General features: G+C 43.4%; 1 protein-coding gene across 8 annotated transcripts in view; it reads right to left on the bottom strand.

Annotated features, from left to right (window-relative positions):
* Positions 1-22,660, bottom strand: part of TNFRSF14 (TNF receptor superfamily member 14) — a 465,083-nt gene that overhangs the window by 40,325 nt on the left and 402,098 nt on the right. For 6 of the 8 annotated variants that reach the window (XM_069239910.1, XM_069239915.1, XM_069239911.1 and 3 more), the window contains one exon: positions 12,384-12,409. The exons of 1 other annotated variant lie outside the window; for it this stretch is intronic. In XM_069239910.1, coding sequence (XP_069096011.1) covers positions 12,384-12,409 — 26 coding nt within the window. Of the gene's footprint in view, positions 1-12,383; positions 12,410-14,330; positions 14,460-22,660 lie in introns of all 8 variants that reach the window. One more of the 8 variants, XR_011204948.1, reaches the window with a different exon arrangement.

Here is a 22,660-nt window from a genome sequence, read left to right as displayed (position 1 = left end):
CGATGTTTAATTTAGTGTTTACAGTCATGTTTCTTTGAGCGTTTCAGATATTAGAGGTAGCAGGTGAAAGGAATTTTTACCTTTATCAGGGGATATGAGAATGACAGGGACACACCATTCGACAGAGGTGAGGAAAAGTAAAAGAGACCTTAAAAGCATGCCCGCTGATAATGTAACATGCTCACTGAGTGCACTAGTGAGGTATGTGGCGGAAAGGAAAGAAGGCGAGAGAAATTCTTTTCCGGCATGAAGGGATTGACACGGTGCAGATCGATGGAGTATTCAGGAAATGTATGCACGCCAATGTAAAAGACTGTAAATATACAGGACCCATTCATTTAAACTCTGGGCAGCAATAGAAGGCCACAGGGTGGGGAGGAACGGGTTATGAATTAAGGAGAAGGCAGTCTGAACTATATGCAAGTTAAAGGTCACTAAATGGATGGGATACCTTATAGCAATGAAACTATTGATTCCGTTTTGCGTTATAATAGTCAGCAAATAAACAGAAAAACATTAAAGGCATGGATGTATGGCTACCGCGTAGTGAAGTGATCCCGAGTGCATGCAAGTAAAAACAAATATAGACGCTAGCCAGGATTATTCTGACAAATACTTGTAAATAAGTACGAGTCAGGGCAGGTGGACATAAATGGGCCAAGTGTAACTCATGATACTGGAATTAGGCAGAGAAGGATCAAAGCCAGTACTTAGACTGAAACATGTATTGTAAAATGTACTAGTACATGTAACAAATAAAGAGGCAGTTAGTGGAAGTGTAGAACACTTGGTGGGGAATGAGAAATGGAGGTAGCGTTTGTTGATGCTCCAATTACGAAAAGCTACTGGAAATCCTGCAGCCGTCAGTCAAGCCGATCTCTAACAACACTTGGTCAAACTTAGTAATGCGCCTTCCTGGTTTTTCAGCCAACTCCTAACACTGTCGTTCCTAAATCCAGTGGGCGTTCCTTCTCCTATCATGGACAAGAGATAATGATGGTAGAAAACGATTCCAGGAGCCTTACAGGTGACAGAACAGTCATTACAAATTACAGTTCACTAGATTTGCATGAGATGTCAGATCTCAATACAACATAGGGATTTTAAAACAATGTTCTGCTAACAAAAAAAAACTCCACAGGAAAAACATTTTTTATACTAGCAGCCACCACTATGCACCAATACCCAGTTAACAATTTAGTATATGTCGGAAGATCAGATGTGAGCAAATTATTCAAACAGAAAACATGTTCAACTGGTCAACCGAAAATCAGGTCTGTCTTTGACAAATGCTATCCTCAAGTCAACTTTAGTTACCAAGGTGGGAAATGTGAGTATTGAGGACAATAAACTCGCAATTTGATTAGCAGACAGTTTAGCATGCTACCAGAGGACTGGGAGGAATGGTGGTGGAGGATGGGAGTTGAGTGGTATGAAGAGAGATGAAACATGGCCAAGAAGAAAATTGAGAACGTGCCTCTGATAAGAGGAGAGATAACATGGTGCCTGAAGGATAAGCTAGCACCGTAAAGTGAGAGTGTGGTAGAAGAAACAACATACAAATAGGAGGAAACACCACATGTAGAAGGGTAAATAACAATGCTGCAGAAGAAGAAATTACATAAAAAAGAAGATTAATCCTTGGGGTATGAGAAGGAGCGATCACATGGTGAAATGTCCAGAGATCTCACTGGGTTGCAGGACACATCACAGTGTAGGAGAAGGAGGAAAGATCAGAGGGGAACAGGAGAGACCATCCCACAGAGAAACAAGCATTGGCAAATGTTTTTAGCCATGTTGTTCACCAATGTAGATGCTGTTCAGCATGGCTAAAAGTTAGTGGCATAGAGGAGAATGGTGTGGAGTGTTGTAGAGTTGAATGGCAAAGAGTGGAGTACAGTGTTGTAGAATGGAATGGCATAGTGTGTCATGTATTGGAGTGGCATAGTGTGGAGCCACGTAGAGTGGCATACACTTAAGAGGCACAGAGTAGAGTGGACTGGGGTAGAGTGCAATGGCATAGTGTTGCAGAGTAAAGTGGAATATAGTGCAGGAGCATTGAATTCAGTGTCATACAATGCAGCATCACAGAATGCAGTGGCGTAGATGAAAGAGGTGCATAGTAGAGTGCAGTGGTGCAGCACAAAGTAGTGAAGAGTGGGTGGTGAAGAGTGGGGTGGCGTAGATTTGCAAAGAGTAGAGTGGCGTATAGCAGAGTGGCGCCGAGCGGCATGGAGTGATGCAGAGTGCAGTGGTGCAGAGTAGAGAGTCACGTGACATACAGTGCAGTGGCAAGAGTGGTGTAGGGTACAGTGCCTAAGTGCAGAGGCGTAGAGTGGAGCAGTGCAGAGTACAGTGGTGTAGAGTTCAGTGGTGGGGAGGGCAGTGTTGCAGAGTAGAGTGTCAGAGTGCAGTGGAGTAGAGTGGCGCAGAGAGCAGTGTTGCAGAGTAGAGTGTTGTGGGGTAGAGTGCAGTGACAGAGTACAGTTGTGTAGAGTACATTGGCGTAAAGTACAGTGGTGTAGAGTGCAGTGGCATAAAGTTGAGTGGCACAGAGTGGCATCCAGTGGTGCAGCGTGGAGTGGTAAAGAGTGGGTGGTGCAGATTTGCACAGAGTAGAGTGGCATAGAGTAGAGTGGCGCAGAGCAGAGTGGCATAGAGTGGTGCAGAGTGGAGTGGTGTGTAGTAGAGTGAAGCGGAGTGCAGTGGTGCAGAGAAGGGTCGAGTGAGATACAGTGCAGTGGCATAGAGTGGCGCAGAGTACAGTATAGTGCCTAACAGTGCAGAGGAGTAGAGTGGCCGCTCTCTTTGCGCCCGGAGGCGAATATTACCGGTCTTTTGTCCCACTGCCACTTGTGAGGGGGCCGGGGGCTGCAGACTACACCTCCCTGACTCCTTTGCGGCAGGAAGCCGCCCTTGCCGCTCTCTTCGCACCTGGAAGTGCTTATTACCGGACTTTTGCTCTGCTGCGCGGGATGCTTTGTGAGGGGGCCGGGGGCTTCAGACTACACCTCCCTGACTCCTTTGCCGCAGGAAGCCGCCCTTGCCGCTCTCTTCGTGCCAGGAGGTGCTTATTACCAGATTTTTGCCCCGTTGCGTGGGCGCGCCCAGGCCAAGAGCGGGCCTGCTGCGCCCGCCAGAGCCCGGAGGAGACTGGGCTGGGCCACCCCTCTAACATTTAATAGTATCAAAGAGAGAAAAGCGTTGTCTAAACTGCCACTCTATTGACCAACATTAATGTTCTACCACCCAATGTAATAAGTTTGTACTGTATTGATTTTTTTGGTTCTACTGATCAGCGTGTAAACAGGGGGCTGGTGTGGAATAAGTGTGTCAAAGGAACATAAACTAGGTATTTCAGTGTAGGACTGAAATCCAGAGAAGGGCAAGAGGAAGTAATCAAATGCAAAAAAACACACACCCTCATAAAGATCATACATCAATATTGAAGTATGTCTCAGGTGCAATGGGGACTATTGATAAGCAGCTCACAAATGTAGAAGAAAGGCTACTATCACGAGGGAGCCCTATAGAGGCTTCATCCTTGCATAATAATCCCTCTAGCTTAGACCCTGATTCCATACGCCAGCCTAAGATAATAGAGAGTAGGAATCAGGAAGAAATCCTAAACGGCTACATTCAATATGCAAATGAGCCCATACTAGAGGTGGATGATTTCCCCCCTCCACCTAAACGTATACGGAAGCCTTGAGTACCCCAAAGGGGAAGTGCTTCAAGCCCTTTGATAGCCGAACCTCGTAAAAAGGGTGACATAAGCATTCAACCTATTGGAGAGTCGCAAACTAAAACCGTTACAAAGAAACTCCCCAGAAGATAACTGAAACTACAGCAAAAACATATGAAAATATTCTAGACACAATTAAAGCCCTAGAACTCACAGTCAAAACATAATTTGCTATCTTTCTAAATCATCTAATTTAAGTGGAGAGCAATGTGGCGTCTATCCTTGACTTAATGAAGACACGATTGGTTGATCCAATCTCTATAACCCTTCAACCTAAGGGTACAACCCATTCAAATTTACACCTAGTAACGGAACTACAACCACCGCCAATTACATCTTTACCCAAGCAGCCTCCCACAGAGTCCTGCACACATGCAGGTCGCACCTGTAGTGTACACCAAACTATGACGGTGCATACAGGCACAAGTGGCTCTGAGATCTATAACACGTCCCACTCCCCCCTTGGACATTCCACTTCTCCCGAGTGATATTTTACAACTGCCCCCGCAGTGACCCCCTATGTAGTGGTCCTTGCAAATGTTCCTACTATACCCGGCGAGAACCTGGAAACATGGATGGCGTTAAGAAACAAATCCTTAAATTGGATAGGATCTCGAATGGAACCTGGCATGATTGGCACCCTATATGAAGATATAAAGATGGTTAGGAGAGTCAAATGGGTAGGTAGGAGCCAGAAATCATTAATGGGAGATTGTGTGGTACTTTCACTTAAATCTCCAAAATTGGTAGAAAGAATCTTATGGGGATTAGGTTCTCAACAAACATCGAACCATGGTATTTCATTACTTCCATTTGGCTATTTCTATCAAGGTAATAAGGGCCAGGACCAACCTAAAAAGGGACCCTTTCTTTATGGGAGAGAATTGAGTGCAACAATATTGTTCCCATTAGTAACAGATTCCAAGCCCTTCCGCCTCTGGAAGAACTGGACTGACTGTTGGATGATCTGTCCGGTGGTAGCGGGGGGGCCATCTCTGTGGAACCTCAACCTGATCCACCAAACAACAATAATGATTAGGGTGGCAGTAATAGGGAAGTAATTGCGGGAATCATTAATGAACAGTACAATACCAGATCTGGAGTGCGTGATAGAGGCGATCTTGTTGACCCGATCACGCACTCATCCTCCCCTCTTAATGAGGTAGATCTTGCTGCCCCTGATCGATGCGATCCAGGGGCTGCATAACCAGCCCTCAATCTTTTGTTTTGGAATGTGGCAAGCCTTCGCAGCAAGATCGAAAATACTGAATGGTTAGGTTTTATTGGACCATTTTCCTGTCTGTGTCTCCAAGAAACCTGGTGTGCGGATCCCATACATATAAATGGATATAGGACATTCCATACTCCTGCGATCCCTTCCATGCATGGCAGGTCGAAAGGGGGGCTTTGCACTTATATTTCAGATAAGCTACTTGAGTAGCCTAACTTCAAATGCTTTTTATCAGGTGATTATGTGCAAACTATAACATTTATTACAGTTATACATTTTTACAATAACGCCCCTTTGGGTAAAATCCCAAATATAATTAGACAATTGCAGGATGATTTGGGACTAGTGTGTAACTCCACCAGGAGAGAGACCTAGATTTTATGGGGAGGTGTTTTTAACACACATTTATGCACACAATCGGCTTAGAAAGCTTGTGGCCTATATGTAGGGAGTAACGAGGCCCAAGTTCATTTTACCCACAACCATTATGGTAGCATACTGAATGACACCATGTTCAAGTTTGACTTATCATTTTCAAACAAAACTTGTGGTAGTAATTTGCATTTTAAACCTACTTTTAATGGCAGATGCGCAAATCCAACAATTGACATTTAACATCTAATAATTTCTCTCACAGCGTATCCAATCATTAGATCTATGATATTAAACTTAGTGATCACTATCCTCAAAGTATACATCTTGCTTTGCCTTGAGATAAAAAGCAGCACAGGGGAACCATGGATAATCTTAGTATTATAAAATTGGGCTCCAGAAATGGGTACTCTCTACACTGGTCCCAGATTGAACCAAAAGGCTTTATGAAGCAGCTGCTTAGTGACCACGTTAAAGACTTTGAGATTTGCCTTGATGATAATAAATACCCACAAGAATGTATCAGAGCTTTTACAGCAATCACATGTGGTATTAATAAGTCACTTGGTGCTAATGTGAAAACATCAGACTCCAGAAAAAAAGGATGGTTTGGCTCTGAATTTACATAGGCTCATAAAATCTCAAGAAGGCCCTACGCAATTAAAAAAGAAGTAAAAATGAGATTTCCATACTTAGACAGGAGTATAAGAAGGCCGTAAAAAAAATAGGAAAAAACTTATAAAAGAAGAGGCTTGGAACACCCTGTACGAAGCAGGCCTTCAAAATAATGTTGTTATATTCTGGAAGATAGTAAATTCCCAGCTGCTGGGAGAAAAAGAATCTCCCATCATGGAAATAGCTATTATGGAAGAGGAATGGATTGCCCATTTCTCCGAAAAATACTACTAAAAAAAAGTGACTCTGGATGCAGATGTCTATAAAGGCGAGTTGTTGACTATTACCCCACCGTTCAGTATAAATGAGGTACTCAAAGCCATTAACTCAAGCAAGAGTGGGAAAGCACCGGGCCCAGACAGAGTCCCAGTGGACATATACCAGTCCAATATTGTTCTTTGGGGCACTTTATTGATACAGGTTCTTAGAGCATGTTGTTCCACAGGTTTTATCTCAACCTGGGCAGAGTCCATTATAGAACCAATATTTAAAAAAGGCGACTGTCAAAACCCTACTTGTTATAGACCAATCTTGCGCCTCGACACTCTTGCAAAGATAGCTGGTGGTTTCATTTTGAATAGATTACAAAAGTGGGCTGAAACGAATAATATCCTATCGGACTTGCAATATGGCTTTTGCTCAGGGATAGGAACGGTGGAACAGGCTCTAAATCTAGATATTTTGATTGGTAAATACACTAAGGCAAAGAAAGGAAACCTCTATATGGCTTTTGTAGATTTACAGTAAACTATGCAACTGGGGGTAGATGAAACAATAGTCCACTTTATAAGGGAGTCATACTCCGGAAGTAGAGCAAAGGTACAGTTTGGAGCGCATGGGGATTGCACAAGCTCATTTCACATAAATCAAGGAGTACGACAAGGCTGCGTATTAGCGCCTTTCCTTTTTTCATTATATATAAATAAACTTGAGTCAGTGTTAGTCAATGAATGTAAGGATTTACCTCAAATTGGTCACCGACCAATACCAGCTCTTGTGGATGCTGATGATGCCGTTCTGATGGCGCGAACCCCACTAGCTTTGCAGCTTCTTTTGGCAACTTTTGCCAATTACATGGAAGAACTAGGCCTTAAAGTTAATTGCTCTAAATCATGTGATGAAATGTGGCATTAAGACTATTGAAAATTGCCACATCACAATGAAGGGTGAGAAAGTAGATACTACATCAACATTCTCGTACCTAGGAATCCTGTTTGACAATAAAGGTACCTGGTCCCAATGTATCAGTTCTAGGAAATTACAATTTATTAAAACCAATATGGCCATAAAAAAAAATTCTAAACGAGTAGGGAGGACCACTCCAAAAGACATGCTGACAATTTATAGTGCTAAATGTGTCTCTGTCGCAATGTATGGGGCTGGCTAATGGGGACATATAAAGTGCAATGCATTGCAGATAGCGGAAAATGTTTTTATAAATCACTTTTAATTGTCCCTAAATCCACTTCATCATCTGTGTCTCATTCAGAACTGGGGGTTACGCATATTGCTGACTTAATAAGGATACAACCAGTATTGTTATGGCACAAAGTCTGGTCTTCAGAATATGTGAGTCTGAACAAGACGATTATAAAAGATTGTCAAACCTTAAATCATTCATTGCAAATTCCTTGGCTGGAGTACATTAAGAACTTTTTTACAGACTTGGGCCATCCGGACCATTATGTTACACCAGACATAATGGGAACACTGAACAGGAAAGAACTTAAAATGGTATGCCTTACCCATTTGGTTGATTTAAGGTGGGCAATAGAAGCACAAAAATCAAGTGTTATGAGGAATCAACTGATGCAGATGACGGATGGCATGGAACTATATTTACAGCACGTTTTGAATACTAGGCATCGTTTTGTTCTCACTCGCTTAAGACTAGAGACATTCCATTGATTAGATAGTTTTCCTTTAATGAATGATTGGAGTGCTGTACTGGAGAACTGTCCCTGCGATTCAGTCTTGACACAAAGTACAATACAAACAGTCTTATCTGATTCAGTCTTGACACAAAGTACAATACAAACAGTCTTATCTGTTCAGACTTGCATATTCTGAAGACCAGACTTTGTGCCATAACAATACTGGTTGTATCCTTATTAAGTCAGTCTTATTTTGTAAATTGTATACTAGCCAGAGAAAAACATTTTTAATACCATTTTTAAAATCTTTACAAATACGTTAGTGTCGTCCGGCCTTTTTGTACCTACAAACCCTTTCATCACTCAAAATTTGTAATGGTATTGCAGTTTATTTATGCGCAATATTGAAGGCCAGAAAGGGCTTTTAGACATTTTTTTAATGTGTTGCCATGTTTTTTATTACCATTAATTGATGTATACTACTTTTAGATTTTAACAAATTAGCTATGTTAATTTCTTTTTATTTGTTTAAATGTGCTTTTATGGTTGCTGATAACAACCGAATAAAGTATTTTCTACAACACCACACTTCAAAAATAACAAAAAAATGTGCTTCATATGTGTTCATAATTCTGATGTATGCTGCAATACTTACATAGTTCACTTAAATGCTGTAATGTGCTAGAAAAAAAGACTTTCCTATCCCCAGTATCCAGCAAAATTGTCACATAAATCCTATCGCTTTGAAGTCAGAGAAAGAAAAGTAAACAAGTCCCTTGGAAGATAGCGCCTGAAAATTGACCCGGTCAATAAAAACAAGATTTAAAGGCCTGTTAACAGAAAGCAAGTTCATGGAAGAATACAGAAAATACTGTTTAGGCAACGGGAGGGACACAGTGAACCTGGTGACCCTGAAACAAATAAAGGCAGCAAATTGAAAGCCAGAAAGTGTGAATTACAAACCACAAGCCAATGGTAATCAACGAGCGGAACGCATTCATAGGACAACTCTCTGAAAGTTCCCAAGATGTCTTTAGCAAACTAGATAGCTGCTCTGACTGGTAGACTGTGACCTAAAAAGGGCAGGGTGGCAGAAGGATAAATTATGTGCCAACAAGAGATGAATTCCTAGGCTGGAAGGAGGAAAGCTCACTGGTTGGCTGAAGAATCAACTGTAGGGTAGAAGGCGAAGAGATCTCATCGGGGAAAAAGTGATCTCAATGAAACAGAAGAAGCAGAGAGCATATGGTGACTGGAGAAAGGATTACACAGTGGCAGGAGGAGAGATTAGAGGATGGCATGAGTAGTGCACACAGTAACAGAGGAACAGATTGCAGGATGCAGAGCGTAGTGGAGGAAATTACCCATTGGAAAGAGGATCTACACTGTAGGAGTGTGCTGCTAAAACACTGGGGCTCACTGTGTGGAAGAGAGGATATTTTAAACCCCTTTGAGTATGAATTTGGCAACAAAAAGAACTCATGTCCCACCCTCCTAAAGACCCTGGTCACAGAATGTCCTCTTCACAGGCTCAAGCATTGCAGAACTCTAGAAAAAGGGATTAATGGTGACTTCCAGTAAACAATATATTTAGAAATTAAAAGTTGTTTATCTGGATATGCAGCTAAAGGGGTGAGATAGTGGGTATAAAGATGAGGAGGAGGAAAGTGCTAATTCCTCAACCCTATGTGCCAAAGCATTGAATTGTGAATATGAACACCGAAGGTCACAATGTTAGCTTCACTGACACAACAAATGGTAACTTGTGACAGCACAGCAATGTTAAATGGCACATGATGGATAAATGGTGAATTCTGAAAACAGATAGCCTTCGCAACAAGTGAAATACACATTTCTTTCACTTTCTTCCCCTTTTAGAAAGCAGAGGTAAGTGGATCACTGACATAATATCGGAAACACAGATATCATGTTGGCAGAATATTGTGTCAAAAATATCAGCTTCCAAAATATCGAGAATATAAGTGCAAATAGGCAAGTATAGATTTACTATTCTTAACTCCACATCTATGTACCTTGAATATATATATATATATATATATATATATATATATATATATATATATATATATATATATATATATATATATATATAGTAAAACTTTGCTTACCTGTAAAAACTTTCCTTCGTGACATTTTTGCCCTTGATATTCTTGACACAATGGTGGTCATTATGACCTTGGCGGTCCTGCCCCACCACACCTGCGGTCAGACCGCTGACAGCGTGGCGGTGCTGGACCGTCAAATTATGACCGAGCTAGTGAACTGGCATCGCAGCCAGTTCACCACCTGTACTTCCAGGCCGAAGGTTGACCCCCTTCGACCCGGTGGTCTATTTAATACTGCCCGCTGTATTTTGAGTATTCTTACTGCCAGGGATTCCGAGGCGACAGCCCCGCCACGTAATCCTTGGCAGTAAGGATACTGGCAACAGGAATAATCATTCCTATTGCCACAACAGGACTCCCCAGCCCCCCCCATGTAGAAGCCACCCACCCCGACCCCATCAGAAGCCCCCAACCAGCGACACACCCCTCCCCCATCCACGCACGCACCATACTTACATACATACACGCACACATACACGCACACATCCACGCTCACTCATTCACACACACATGCACACACTTCTACGACCCCTACCACTCCCCTGCATACAGGCATTCACACAGCACACAGACACTTACAGACACTTGCACACACGCAAACAAACACACACAACAGCCCCCACCCCCTCCATTCACGCACCCCCCCATTCATGCACACACACTCAACAGCCCCCCCCTGATATATCCCCCCGCCCCATCAGAAGATCACCTTACCTGGTGGTCGTCCGAGAGGGAACGGGGTCCATAGAGCTTGCCTTGCCGCCAGCGCCCCGCCAACACAACACCGCCACGCTGTTTACAATGTTGTAATATGGAGGGCGGTGTTGTGGTGACGTGGCAGTGGCGGCGGAGCAAGCTCCACTAGACCGTCAACTGCCAGTATGACTGCTGGTGGCTTCCCCACTAAACAGTGGCGGAGAGAAGCCAGCAGCCATAATATGGCAGTTTGAAGACCGCCAACACGGACGGTCACATGGGGGCGGTGACTTCGGCGGTCTAAGGAATAGACCGCCAAATTCATAAAGAGGGCCAATATTTCATCCATACAATATGTTTTCTTCAATATTTTGTCTGCACACCAAGTAAACTCACTGAAAGATGTGTCACATTGCATTCGGAAATTTTTACAGCTGTACAATGAACTTGACAAAAAAAATAAAACACATTCAAAATAATCTTAAATTTGCAGCACTTGGTTAGTGTTGTTGAAACCAGAGGTAAGAGGAGCACATAAGTTTCTCAGACAGGTTGATCTTCACAGCAAATACAGTTAAGAGTTTATTCCATCTGTCGCGCAGCTGCGAGTGGCACAAGCCGAACATTCGGCTCGGGCCGCAGCACGCGGTCCTCAGACGCGCCGCGCACCCAGTCTGCTGTGTGCTTTAAGAGGCACCAAATTGGGCATGGGGCCTCGTTCTTTTGCTGTGCACCGCGTTTTTAGGCATGTCTGACCCCCACTCACCTGATCTTTTCCTCTCTTTTCTTTTCTTCTTTTCTTTGGCCATCTGGTTATGCCTTCCTTTATGTTTTTTCCCCCTTCCCATGTTACCTTTCTCTTCCCAGCATTCCTGGTTGCCTATTCCCTATGGTTCCTAGTCCATTCTGTTCTATGTACTTTTCCCTATCTAAGATGGTGTCCTTTTACTTCCTGTAGGTCGTTTCCTGTTTGTTGGTATTTAAGGGCTGTGGTTCTTTCTCTCCTTGCGCTGCAACACTTTCTGTTTGGATGGTGTCTTCGCTCCTGCTTCCTTGTATTCCTGTGCTGGTTCTCGTCAGTTCAGAATACGTTTTCCTGTATTTGCTCTTGCTGATATCTCTACTTTTTTGTTCCTGTTTTAGGAACATATCTTTGTGGAGTTTTTTTTCCCCTTTTCAGGTTTTTTTTACCGCTGGCGCTACTTCTGAGGGACACTGCCTGCTCTTGGCGTACCCATTGCCTGCAGCACTGTGGCTACCAGAAAGAGTTGCCCCTACTTGGGCCAAGGCCAAACATTCAAAAACAGGATCCACGCCACTCGCTCTGCGGCCTCCAGGGTAAAGCAGCACGTAAGTCGTGACACCATCTGAACGGTAATGATTTCCAAAGCAAGTGGCCAACTGCTGCTAGGGAGTAAACTTTAAAAATGTTTGCATATAACTATCATGCACATATATTTCGCTCTTTTAACGTGTGGCATCTGGGCTTTATGACTATCCTGCAAATGTGGATGCAAAATGTGCAAACACTAATAACTATTTGTGCTGGCTGTGAAAAACGGCAGGTGTTGAAATTGCTCCAGATTTAGCTTTTGACACCTCGGAATGGGGGGTTATGTGCAAATTAAAGAGCAAATGCCAAAGGAAAAAAAACGCGAACTCACTTTTTTATTTCCCTCCTTTCTGCGCTCTGTAGGAAAAGAGGGACAATATTTAGACAATGCAATACTAAGTGCACATTTCATTGACTCACAAACAAGCAATTATACTATAATATTACAATATTACAAAACAGCTATCCAAAAAAGTACACTACCAGCACAAAGGCCGATAGTCTTTTAAAGTGGCGCCTAAGACACCGCAGGTGCTGGATCTTGTATAGTCTACTGCTACCTTATATGGCAACTTAGGGACTGCCCATTGTTTACCATCGCTTGGTCTCATTCTTACCCTCATTTGCTTGCTTCTTAATCATCAGCTTCTGTAGGCTTTCTTCCTCTTCATGTGTTTGCCCCTCCCCTGGAGACAGGATGCATTACTAAAGTCCTTCCACTGCTCGATTATTCAGGTGATAGTTTTTTGTTGTTTTTTTGTTTAAGCACTGTACAAGAGTGCTTGTGTTCAGCTAATCTCCTCATGTAGTTCTCCCCTTCAGTGTTCCTCTCCCAGTTCCATCTTTGTCCATGTGCTTGTCTCAACACTCCATCCAACCCAATTTTGTCCATGTGTTTGCACCAGCCTCTCCTGAACACCCTTGTTTGTCTGCTTGCCCCCAGCTCCTCCTGACAAAGCTCCGCTTGCTTGCCACAGCCCCTCCCAAACACCCTCTGTTGCCTCTGTAGTTGCCCAAGCCCCTCCCACCCACTCTCTGTTGTCTATGTGGTGGAACCAGCCCCTCCCACCCACAGTCTGTTGCCTGTTTGTCTGCCCCAATCCTTAAACCCACCCTCCATTTTCTTTGTGGTGATCTCTGCCCCTCCCAACAACTTTCTGTTTCCCTTGTGCTTGCCTCAGCCTGACCTGCTCATCCTCTGTTTTTCATGATACCCATCATTCTCTCTTGCTTGTCTTTCTGCCCCCCCCCCTTTTGTGTTGCCTCAGGGAAGCACACAGCTAAAATAAAGTAAAAAAAGAAAAAAATCCCTCTGATGCGGACAGCGCTATGCGCTTTACACAAATTTAATAAACATATAAGCACTGGCCACGTCACAGCAATTTTTGTAATTACTTTTAGCAATGCTGCACATCATCCTTGCTGTTTTACAGCAGGGCTACAAAACATGTCAAAGCCAAAGCGAGACCTATTGGCTTTCCCAATGCCTATTTATCAAACCCAGCTATGTCAATGGTCAAACGTTTGAATAGATCATTAAAAAGTATATTGTGGTTCAACATGGAACAAGATGTGAATTAGCATAGTCTGCAGAACAACTCCTCCTCCCAAAACTCCCTGAAAATATAATTCTAATAAGTACTTTATCTACTTCAGCCACAAAACATGTGGCTCTAGGTACCCTTTGTAGTCTCCCACAGACAACACTTACAATTTCGCAAAAGACTTAGATGGAAGTCCAAATGTTGCCAAATGCAGCTAAAATGAAAACCTCGTCTCTCTTTGTATAATAGGTTAAGATCCAATATACTATACAAAATACTACAGCAGTTTGAGGAACATTTCTCATCCGTAATGCTACTCTACAAATAAGCAGAGTGATCCATACTTAATTTTCACTTCTATACCCTCTGAGAGTAGAGAAAGTACTTTTTTACATTCTCTTCAGATAAGAAACCTGTTTGTTAAGTTGTATAAATTAGGGCACTCTTGGAAACCATTGTCCACAATGAAAAATGTTCTAGCTATCACGTTTAGAATTTTCAATTCTATTAAGTACACGGAGGTGAGGATTATGCTTCTCTTTCTATGCTTTTAATAAAACAGCAGCCAATAAAAAAGCACTTCAACAAAAAACTACAAATCCCATAAACCCACCATAGCGCCATAACGACCATAAAGCCCAACCCTATAAAACCTTCCTGACATGAAGACTCTTCCTCTTTCTTTGCACAAAGTCAGATACACAGCAATAATGCCGAAAAAGTCACAAAAGAACCTGGAGTCCAGAAAGGAAGAACAACCAACTTCCGAACCAGAAGGACGAAATCCCATCAACAACTTGGGAGGAGAAGAAGATCTTCCATGGGGTCCGAACAATGGACTTTGACTCATTTACCCTCTTGACCTAGGAAAAAGAAAATATATAACGAGCCATAAACATTGCCTCATATATGTCATCGTAAAAATAATATTCAACACACAATTTGTTTTTTTCATGTGCAAAATAATAACAGGGTGGGAAATTTCAATAAACCATTTGTTTCATATCATAACAAAATTATGAAAACAAAGTATAACATATCAGAAACATCATAACCATGGGCGGGATAATTCTCGCCTCCGTGTCCTTAATAGAATTCAAAATTCTAAACGCGATAGCTAGAAAATGTTTCATTCTATGTCAGGACCGGAGGCTCAGATTATGCTAGTTCAAAGTCCTGTCAATACCACAGAAGACACATCCAAAATAGGCTTATAGTAAAACCTTTTGAACGTGCAATCAGATGACCAATCTGCTGCGTTCAAAATATCTTCCAAACGAGAACCAAGGGCAAAGGATTTGGATGCCTTAGCACCTCTAACGGAGGGAGCTCCAAACCTGGAAGTGTCTATGCCCGCTTCAGACAAAATCCATCTCACCCATCAAGTCAGAGTAGCCGAAGAAACCGGTCTAAATGGCTTTTGGAGAGACATAAGCAGTTGACCCAACATGTCAGTTCGAAATGCTAATGTACTTACCTCATAATCCTTTAGGCGTTGAACAACACAAAGTTTGTGATTATCCGGAAAAGCTGGATAGGACTCCAACCTGGTATTACACTTAGTCCTTCCACTTACGACAAAAGAAACACCTTCAGGAGAGAACCGTCTCCCTGATAGATGCAAAGCTTTAACGTCGGAAACACATTTACAAGAAATGAGACAAAGATGGATAGTAAGTTTAGCAGAGAGTTGCTTTCTGGAGAGGTATTTATTAGAAGGCCAAGAGTCTAGAAACCGAAGAATAATGTTAACATCCCAGAGCTCTGAATACTTGGGGAGAGGGGGATTCAACATCCTAATGATTTGAATACGTTTACAAACCACGGGTAACTGGCCCACAGGTCTACCCTCAATAAAGACATGACCGGCAGAAATGGCTGAACGAAAATTGTTAATGGAATTATATGTCATCCCGGAAGCGGCTAAAGAAGCCAGAAAATTCAGGATCAAAGTACAATCCACATTAAAGGGATCTGAACCCCGTGAAGAACACTTGCACACCATCGCCTCCAAGCGGAGGTACAACGTTTGTGAGTGTTGGGGGCCCAGGATTGATTGATGAATTCCTGAGCTTCGTTCGAAAGGCCTGGGAGGTTCCAGTTTTGCCTGAAAGACGCCAGGCTAAAAAAGACAACTGACCTGACAGGATCAAGGGGTGAGGAGACCCCAACGGATCTAGAAGGAGGTTCCATTTATTTGCGTAGCAATGTCTTGTGGTAGGTTTCCTAGCCTGTTTGATGACCTCCATACATTCTTGTGTAAGGTCTAGATGTCCAAATTCTAAGACTTCAGGAGCCAGATCGCAAGATTGAGCGATGCTGGATTCGGGTGTCTGATCTGTTGTCTGTGTTGAGTTAACAGATCTGGTCTGTTTGGTAGCTTGATATGAGGCACCACTGACAGATCTAGTAGTGTTGTATACCATGGTTGGCGTGCCCAAGTTGGTGCTACTAGTATTAGTTTGAGTTTGTTTTGACTCAATTTGTTTACTAGATACGGAAGAAGTGGGAGAGGGGGAAAAGCGTAAGCAAATATCCCTGACCAACTCATCCATAACGCATTGCCCTTGGAGTGAGGGTGTGGGTACCTGGATGCGAAGTTTTGGCATTTTGCGTTTTCTTTTGTTGCGAATAGGTCTATTTGCGGTGTTCCCCAGTTTTGGAAGTAGGTCTGTAGTATCTGGGGATGAATTTCCCATTTGTGGATCTGTTGGTGATCTCAACTGAGATTGTCGGCTAACTGGTTCTGAATTCCTAGTATGTATTGTGCTATTAGGCGAATGTGATTGTGAATCGCCCAATGCCAAATCTTTTGTGCTAAGAGACACAACTGTGATGAGTGTGTCCCTCCCTGTTTGTTTAGGTAATACATCGTTGGCATATTGTCTGTTTTGACAAGAATGTGTTTGAGGGCTATTAGTGGTTGAAATGCTTTTAATGCTAGAAACACTGCTAGTAGTTCTAGGTGATTTATATGAAGTTGTTTTTGCTGAGTGTCCCATTGTCCCTTGATGCTGTATTGGTTGAGGTGTGCTCCCCACCCTACCATGGAAGCATCTGTTGTGATCACGTATTGAGGCACTGGGTCTTGGAAGGGCCGCCCTTGGTTTAAATTTATATGATTTCACCATTGAAGCGAGGTGTTTGTTTGGCGGTCTATCAACACTAGATCCTGAAGTTGACCCTGTGCTTGTGTCCATTGTGTCGCTAGGCACTGTTGTAAGGGCTGCATGTGTAATCTTGCGTTTGGGACAATGGCTATGCATGAAGACATCATGCCTAGAAGTTTCATCACTAATTTTACTTGATATTGTTGGCTTGGGTGCATGCTTTGTATAACGTTTTGAAATGCTTGTACCCTTTGTGGACTTGGAGTGGCAATCCCTTTTTTGTGTTGATTGTCGCTCCTAAGTATTGTTGTATTTGACACAGTTGTAAGTGTGATTTTAGGTAGTTTATTGAGAACCCTAGTTTGTGAAGGGTTTCTATGACGTATTTTGTGTGTTGAAGACACTGTTTTTGAGTGTTGGTTTTTATTAACCAATCGTCTAGATACGGGAATTCGTGTATGTGCTGTTTTCTGATATGTGCTGCTACTACTGCAAGGCATTTTGTAAATACCCTTGGTGCTGTTGTTATCCCGAATGGTAACACTTTGAGTTGGTAATGTACTCCTTGGATTACAAACCTTAAGTATTTCGTGTGTGAAGGATGTATGGGTATATGGAAGTACGCATCCTTGAGATCTAATGTTGACATGTAGTCTTGTTGTTTGAGCGGATTACGTCTTGAAGTGTCACCATGTGAAAGTGATCTGATTTGATGTAAAGATTTAGTGTTCTGAGATCTAAGATGGGTCTCAGAGTTTTGTCCTTTTTGGGTATTAGAAAATACAGGGAATAAACACCTGTTCCTTTCTATTGTGTCTTTTTGTAACAACGCTTGGACTTCTAGTTGTAATAGATCCAAGTGCTGTTTGGACATGTTGTGTGTTCTTGGAGGCACATTTGGTGGTGATTGTAGGAATTCTATGCAATAACCATGTTGGATAATGGCTAGGACCCACAAGTCTGTTGTTATTTCCTACCAATTTTGGTAATAATCTGTGAGTCTCCCCCCCCACTGGTGTTATGTGTTGGGGATTTGTGACACTGAAGTCACTGTTTAGTTTGAGGGGTCTTTGGTGCTTTGGAACTTTCCTCTAGTTTTAGGGAACTGTCCACCTCTGTATTGTCCTCGAAACCCTCCTCTTTGATACTGGCCCTGGTATGTGGGTCTGGTTTGTGAGGTTGAGGGTTCTGTGCTTTGGGCCCGAAACCCCCTCTAAATTGTGTCTTCCTAAATGTGCCTCTGCTCTGTGGGGAGTACAGCGCGCCCATGGCCTTGGCCGTATCAGTGTCCTTCTTCAGCTTCTCTATAGCTGTGTCCACCTCCGGCCCAAACAGCTGCTGTCCATTAAAAGGCATATTAAGCATAGCCTGTTGGATCTCTGGCTTAAACCCCGAGGTGCATAACCATGCGTGTCTCCGAATAGTGACCGCTGTATTCACAGTTCTTGAGGGTGTGTCCGCTGCGTCCATTGCCGATCGTATCTGGTTGTTCGAGATACTTTGGCCCTCTTCCACCACTTGTTGTGCACGCTTTTGGAACTCCTTGGGCAGATGTTCTATAAAGTGTTGCATTTCATCCCAATGAGCTCTGTCATATCTTGACAATAAAGCCTGGGAATTGGCAATGCGCCATTGATTGGCCGCTTGTGCTGCAACTCTTTTCCCCGTTGCATCAAACTTTCGACTTTCTTTGTCGGGTGGTGGTGCATCTCCAGAGGTGTGTGAATTAGCCCTTTTACGTGCTGCGCCTACTACTACTGAGTCAGGTGTCAGTTGTTGCGTGATGTACACAGGGTCTATAGGGGAGGCTTGTACTTTTTCTCCACCCTAGGTGTGATGGCTCTGCCTTTGACGGGCTCTTGAAATACTTGTTTCGCGTGTTTCAACATCCCTGGTAACATTGGAAGACTTTGGTACTGACTGTGTGTCGACAACAAAGTATTCAATAAAAAGTCATCCTCAATGGGTTCAGCGTGCAGTGCCACATTGTGAAAAGCCGCTGCTCTGGACACCACTTGCGTGTAGGCAGTACTGTCTTCAGGTGGTGATGGCCTTGCTGGGTAGCAGTCTGGACTATTGTCTGATACTGGCGCATCATATAGATCCCATGCATCTGGGTCATCCTGGCTCATCCCTGTGTGCGTTGGAGATTGCATCATGGGGGGGTTGCAATTGGTGACAGTTGCGGTGAGTGGTGTGGTGATGGTTGTGGCAAAGAGCAAGGTGGAGTTACTGCTTTTGCCACTTTTGCTTTTGGTTGTTTTTCTGTGTCTTGGAAAGCAAGTTTCCTTTTCATCCTTATAGGAGGGAGAGTTCTTATTTACCCTGTTTCCTTTTGAATATGGAGCCTTCTTTGTGTATAATCTGGCTCCCCCGCTTCTAGCTCTTGTCCAAATTTATGGCCTTGTAGTTGTGCTGAAAGGCCTTGTTCTTCGGAGTAGGAGCTTGTTTTCGGCTCCGAAGCTGGGTGTTTCGGTACCAAAACTTTTTCTACAGTCTTTTTCGGCTCCAAAGCCACTTTTTTCGGTTTCGGGGTGCCGATCTCTCGGTGCCGACTTAGCTCGGAGCCGGTATCTCGATGTCGAGTTTGGTCGGAGCCAGGTTCTCGGTGTCGAGTATACTCTGTGCCGGGATCTCGACCGGAGTCGGATGACTTCGACACGTGTGTGCCTTTTTTCGGTGCCGATGTATGGTCACCGATTTTACGGGTTAAGCCATGGCCTGCCGGCGGTGGCGTCCCCTGGGCCTTCATGATTTTGGCGTGAGTTTTGGCCGGGGCTGGTTTACTCACGGTTTTCGGCGTCTGCTCCGTTTCGGGCTCGTCCGAGTCAGCAATGGAGAAAGTCTCCTCTTCTTCGACGTCATGGTGTCCTGACGGCGCCAATGCCATTTGAAGCCTTCGTGCTCTCCGGTCCCGTAGCGTTTTCTTCGACCGAAATGCCCGAAAGGCCTCGCAAGTATCCTCTTTGTGTTCGGGGGACAAACACAAATTACAGACCAGATAATGATCTGTGTAAGGATACTTGTTGTGGCATTTGGGGCAGAAGCGGAATGGGGTCCGTTCCATGAGCCTTGAAGACGCACGCGGTCGGGCCGACAAGGCCCCGCCGGGGGATAGAAGCCCCAAAGGGCTACCGGAGCTCTTCTTTAATTCGGTGTCGATCTGCGTTAACTAATCCGATACCGAACGCAAACAATACCGTAAAATTTTCTGAGATTTAACTAACTTTCCGAACCGAAACATGGAGCGAAGAGGAACACGTCCGAACCCGATGGCGGAAAGAAAACAATCTAAGATGGAGTCGACGCCCATGCGCAATGGAGCCGAAATGGGAGGAGTCCCTCGATCTTGTGACTCGAAAAGACTTCTTCGAAGAAAAACAACTTGTAACACTCCGAGCCCAAAACTAGATGGCGGGATATGCACAGCATGTGTATCTGCAGCTACACATGCCATCGAACATATATATATATATGAAAGAATGTAGGATAAGGAAAATGTCACTTACCCAGTGTACATCTGTTCGTGGCATGTTCCGCTGCAGATTCACATGCTGTGCACTGTTCCTGCCATCTAGTGTTAGGCTCGGAGTGTTACAAGTTGTTTTTCTTCAAAGAAGTCTTTTCGAGTCACGGGACCGAGTGACTCCTCCCTTTCGGCTCCATTGCGCATGGGCATCGACTCCATCTTAGATTGTTTTCCCGCATAGGGTGAGGTAGGAGTGGTAGAATGAGAATAGTAAAGATGTCCATGCAATGGAATAGATATGTATGTACATAGTTTGTGCTAAAGGAATCTTTATTTACATATATACAATTTCTAATTGCAACTTAAACGGCTACAGGCTCCCGGGGAGGTGGGAGGGTGCATGTGAATCTGCAGCGGAACATGCCACAAACAGATGTACACTGGGTAAGTGACATTTTCCGTTCGATGGCATGTGTAGCTGCAGATACACATGCTGTGCATAGACTACAAAGCAGTAATCCTACCAAAAGCGGTGGCCAGCCTGTAGGAGTTGAAGTTGTTTGAAATAATGTTCTTAGTACAGCCTGTACTACTGTGGCTTGTTGTGTTGCTAACACATCTACACAGTAGTGTTTGGTAAACGTATGAGGTGTAGACCAGGTGGCTGCCTTACAAATCTCTGTCATTGGTATGTTACCTAGAAAGGCCATTGTTGCTCCTTTCTTCCTAGTGGAGTGTGCCTTTGGTGTAATGAGTAGCTCTCTTTTAGCTTTTAGGTAACAAGTTTGTATGCATTTGACTATCCATCTGGCTATGCCCGTGTTTGGATATAGGGTTACCAGCATGGGGTTTTTGGAAAGCGACGAACAATTGCTCAGTTTTCCGAAATGGTTTTGTTCTGTCTATATAGTACATTAGTGCTCTTTTTATGTCTAATGTGTGCAGTGCTCTTTCTGCTACTGAGTCTGGCTGTGGGAAGAAGACTGGGAGCTCCACAGTTTGGTTTAAATGAAGCGGTGAGATGACTTTTGGCAGACATTTTGGATATGTGCGGAAAACTATTTTATGTTTGTGTACTTGTATAAAGGGTTCTTCGATAGTGAACGCTTGTATTTCACTAACTCTTCGTAGTGAAGTGATGGCTACTAGAAATGCTACCTTCCACGTTAAGAATTGGATTTGACAAGAATGCATGGGTTCAAAAGGTGGACCCATGAGTCGTGTAAGTACAATATTAAGGTTCCACAAGGGTACTGGGGGGGGGGGGGGGTTCTTGGCAGTATGATCCTTTTTAGTCCTCCCATAAAAGATTTAATAACTGGTATTCTAAATAGTGATTTGTGTGTTTAATCTGCAAGTAAGCAGAGATTGCAGTGAGATGAATTTCGATGGAAGAAAAAGCGAGATTTGCTTTTTGTAGGTGTAGTAAATAACCCACAATGTCTTGTATGGAGGCATCTAATGGTGTGATTTTGTTTGCATGGCAGCAGAAAACAAACCTTTTCAATTTATTAGCATAGCAATGCCTGGTGGTAGGTTTTCTTGCCTGTTTAATGACTTCCATACACTCATTTGGAAGATTTAGACAGCCAAACTCTAAGACTTCAGGAGCCAGATTGCTAGGTTGAGCGTTGCTTGATTGGGGTGCCTGATCTGTTGTTTGTGTTGTGTTAACAGATCTGGTCTGTTTGGGAGTTTGATGTGAGGTACTACAGAGAGGTCCAACAGTGTGATGTACCACGGTTGGCATGCCCACGTTGGTGCTATGAGTATTAGTTTGAGTTTGTTTTGACTCAGTTTGTTGACTAGAAAAGGAATGAGTGGGATAGGGGGAAAAGCATAAGCAAATATCCCTGACTAATTGATCCATAGAGCATTGCCCTTGGACTGAGGGTGTGAGTACCTGGACATGAAGTTTTGGCATTTTGCGTTTTGTTTTGTGGCGAACAGATCTATGTCTGGTGTCCCCCACTAGTGAAAGTATTCTTGTAGTATCTGGGGATGTATTTCCCACTCGTGAGTTTGCTGGTGATCTCGACTGAGATTGTCCGCTAATTGATTGTGAATGCCTGGAATATATTGCGCTATTAGGCGAATGTTGTTGTGAATTGCCCAATGCCAAATCTTTTGTGCTAGGAGGCATAGTTGTGATGAGTGTGTTCCTCCTTGTTTGTTTAGGTAGTAAATTGTTGTTATATTGTCTGTTTTGACGAGAATGTTTTTGTGAGCTAGAAGAGGTTGAAATGCTTTTAGTGCTAGGAAGACTGCCAGCAGCTCTAAATGATTTATGTGTAGTTGTTTCTGTTGACTGTCCCATTGTCCTTGTATATTGTGATTGTTGAGGTGTGCTCCTCACCCAATCATTGATGCATGTGTTGTGAGAATGGCGTGATGCACAGGGTCTTGAAAAGGCCGCCATCTGTTTAAATTCACAGGGTTCCACCATTGAAGCGAATAGTGTGTTTGGGGGTCTATCAACACTAGA

The sequence above is a fragment of the Pleurodeles waltl genome, chromosome 6, assembly GCF_031143425.1.
Source record: "Pleurodeles waltl isolate 20211129_DDA chromosome 6, aPleWal1.hap1.20221129, whole genome shotgun sequence".
NCBI lineage: Eukaryota > Metazoa > Chordata > Amphibia > Caudata > Salamandridae > Pleurodeles > Pleurodeles waltl.
Note: the sequence above shows the minus strand (reverse complement) of the source record. Positions and strands in the feature narration are given on the sequence as shown.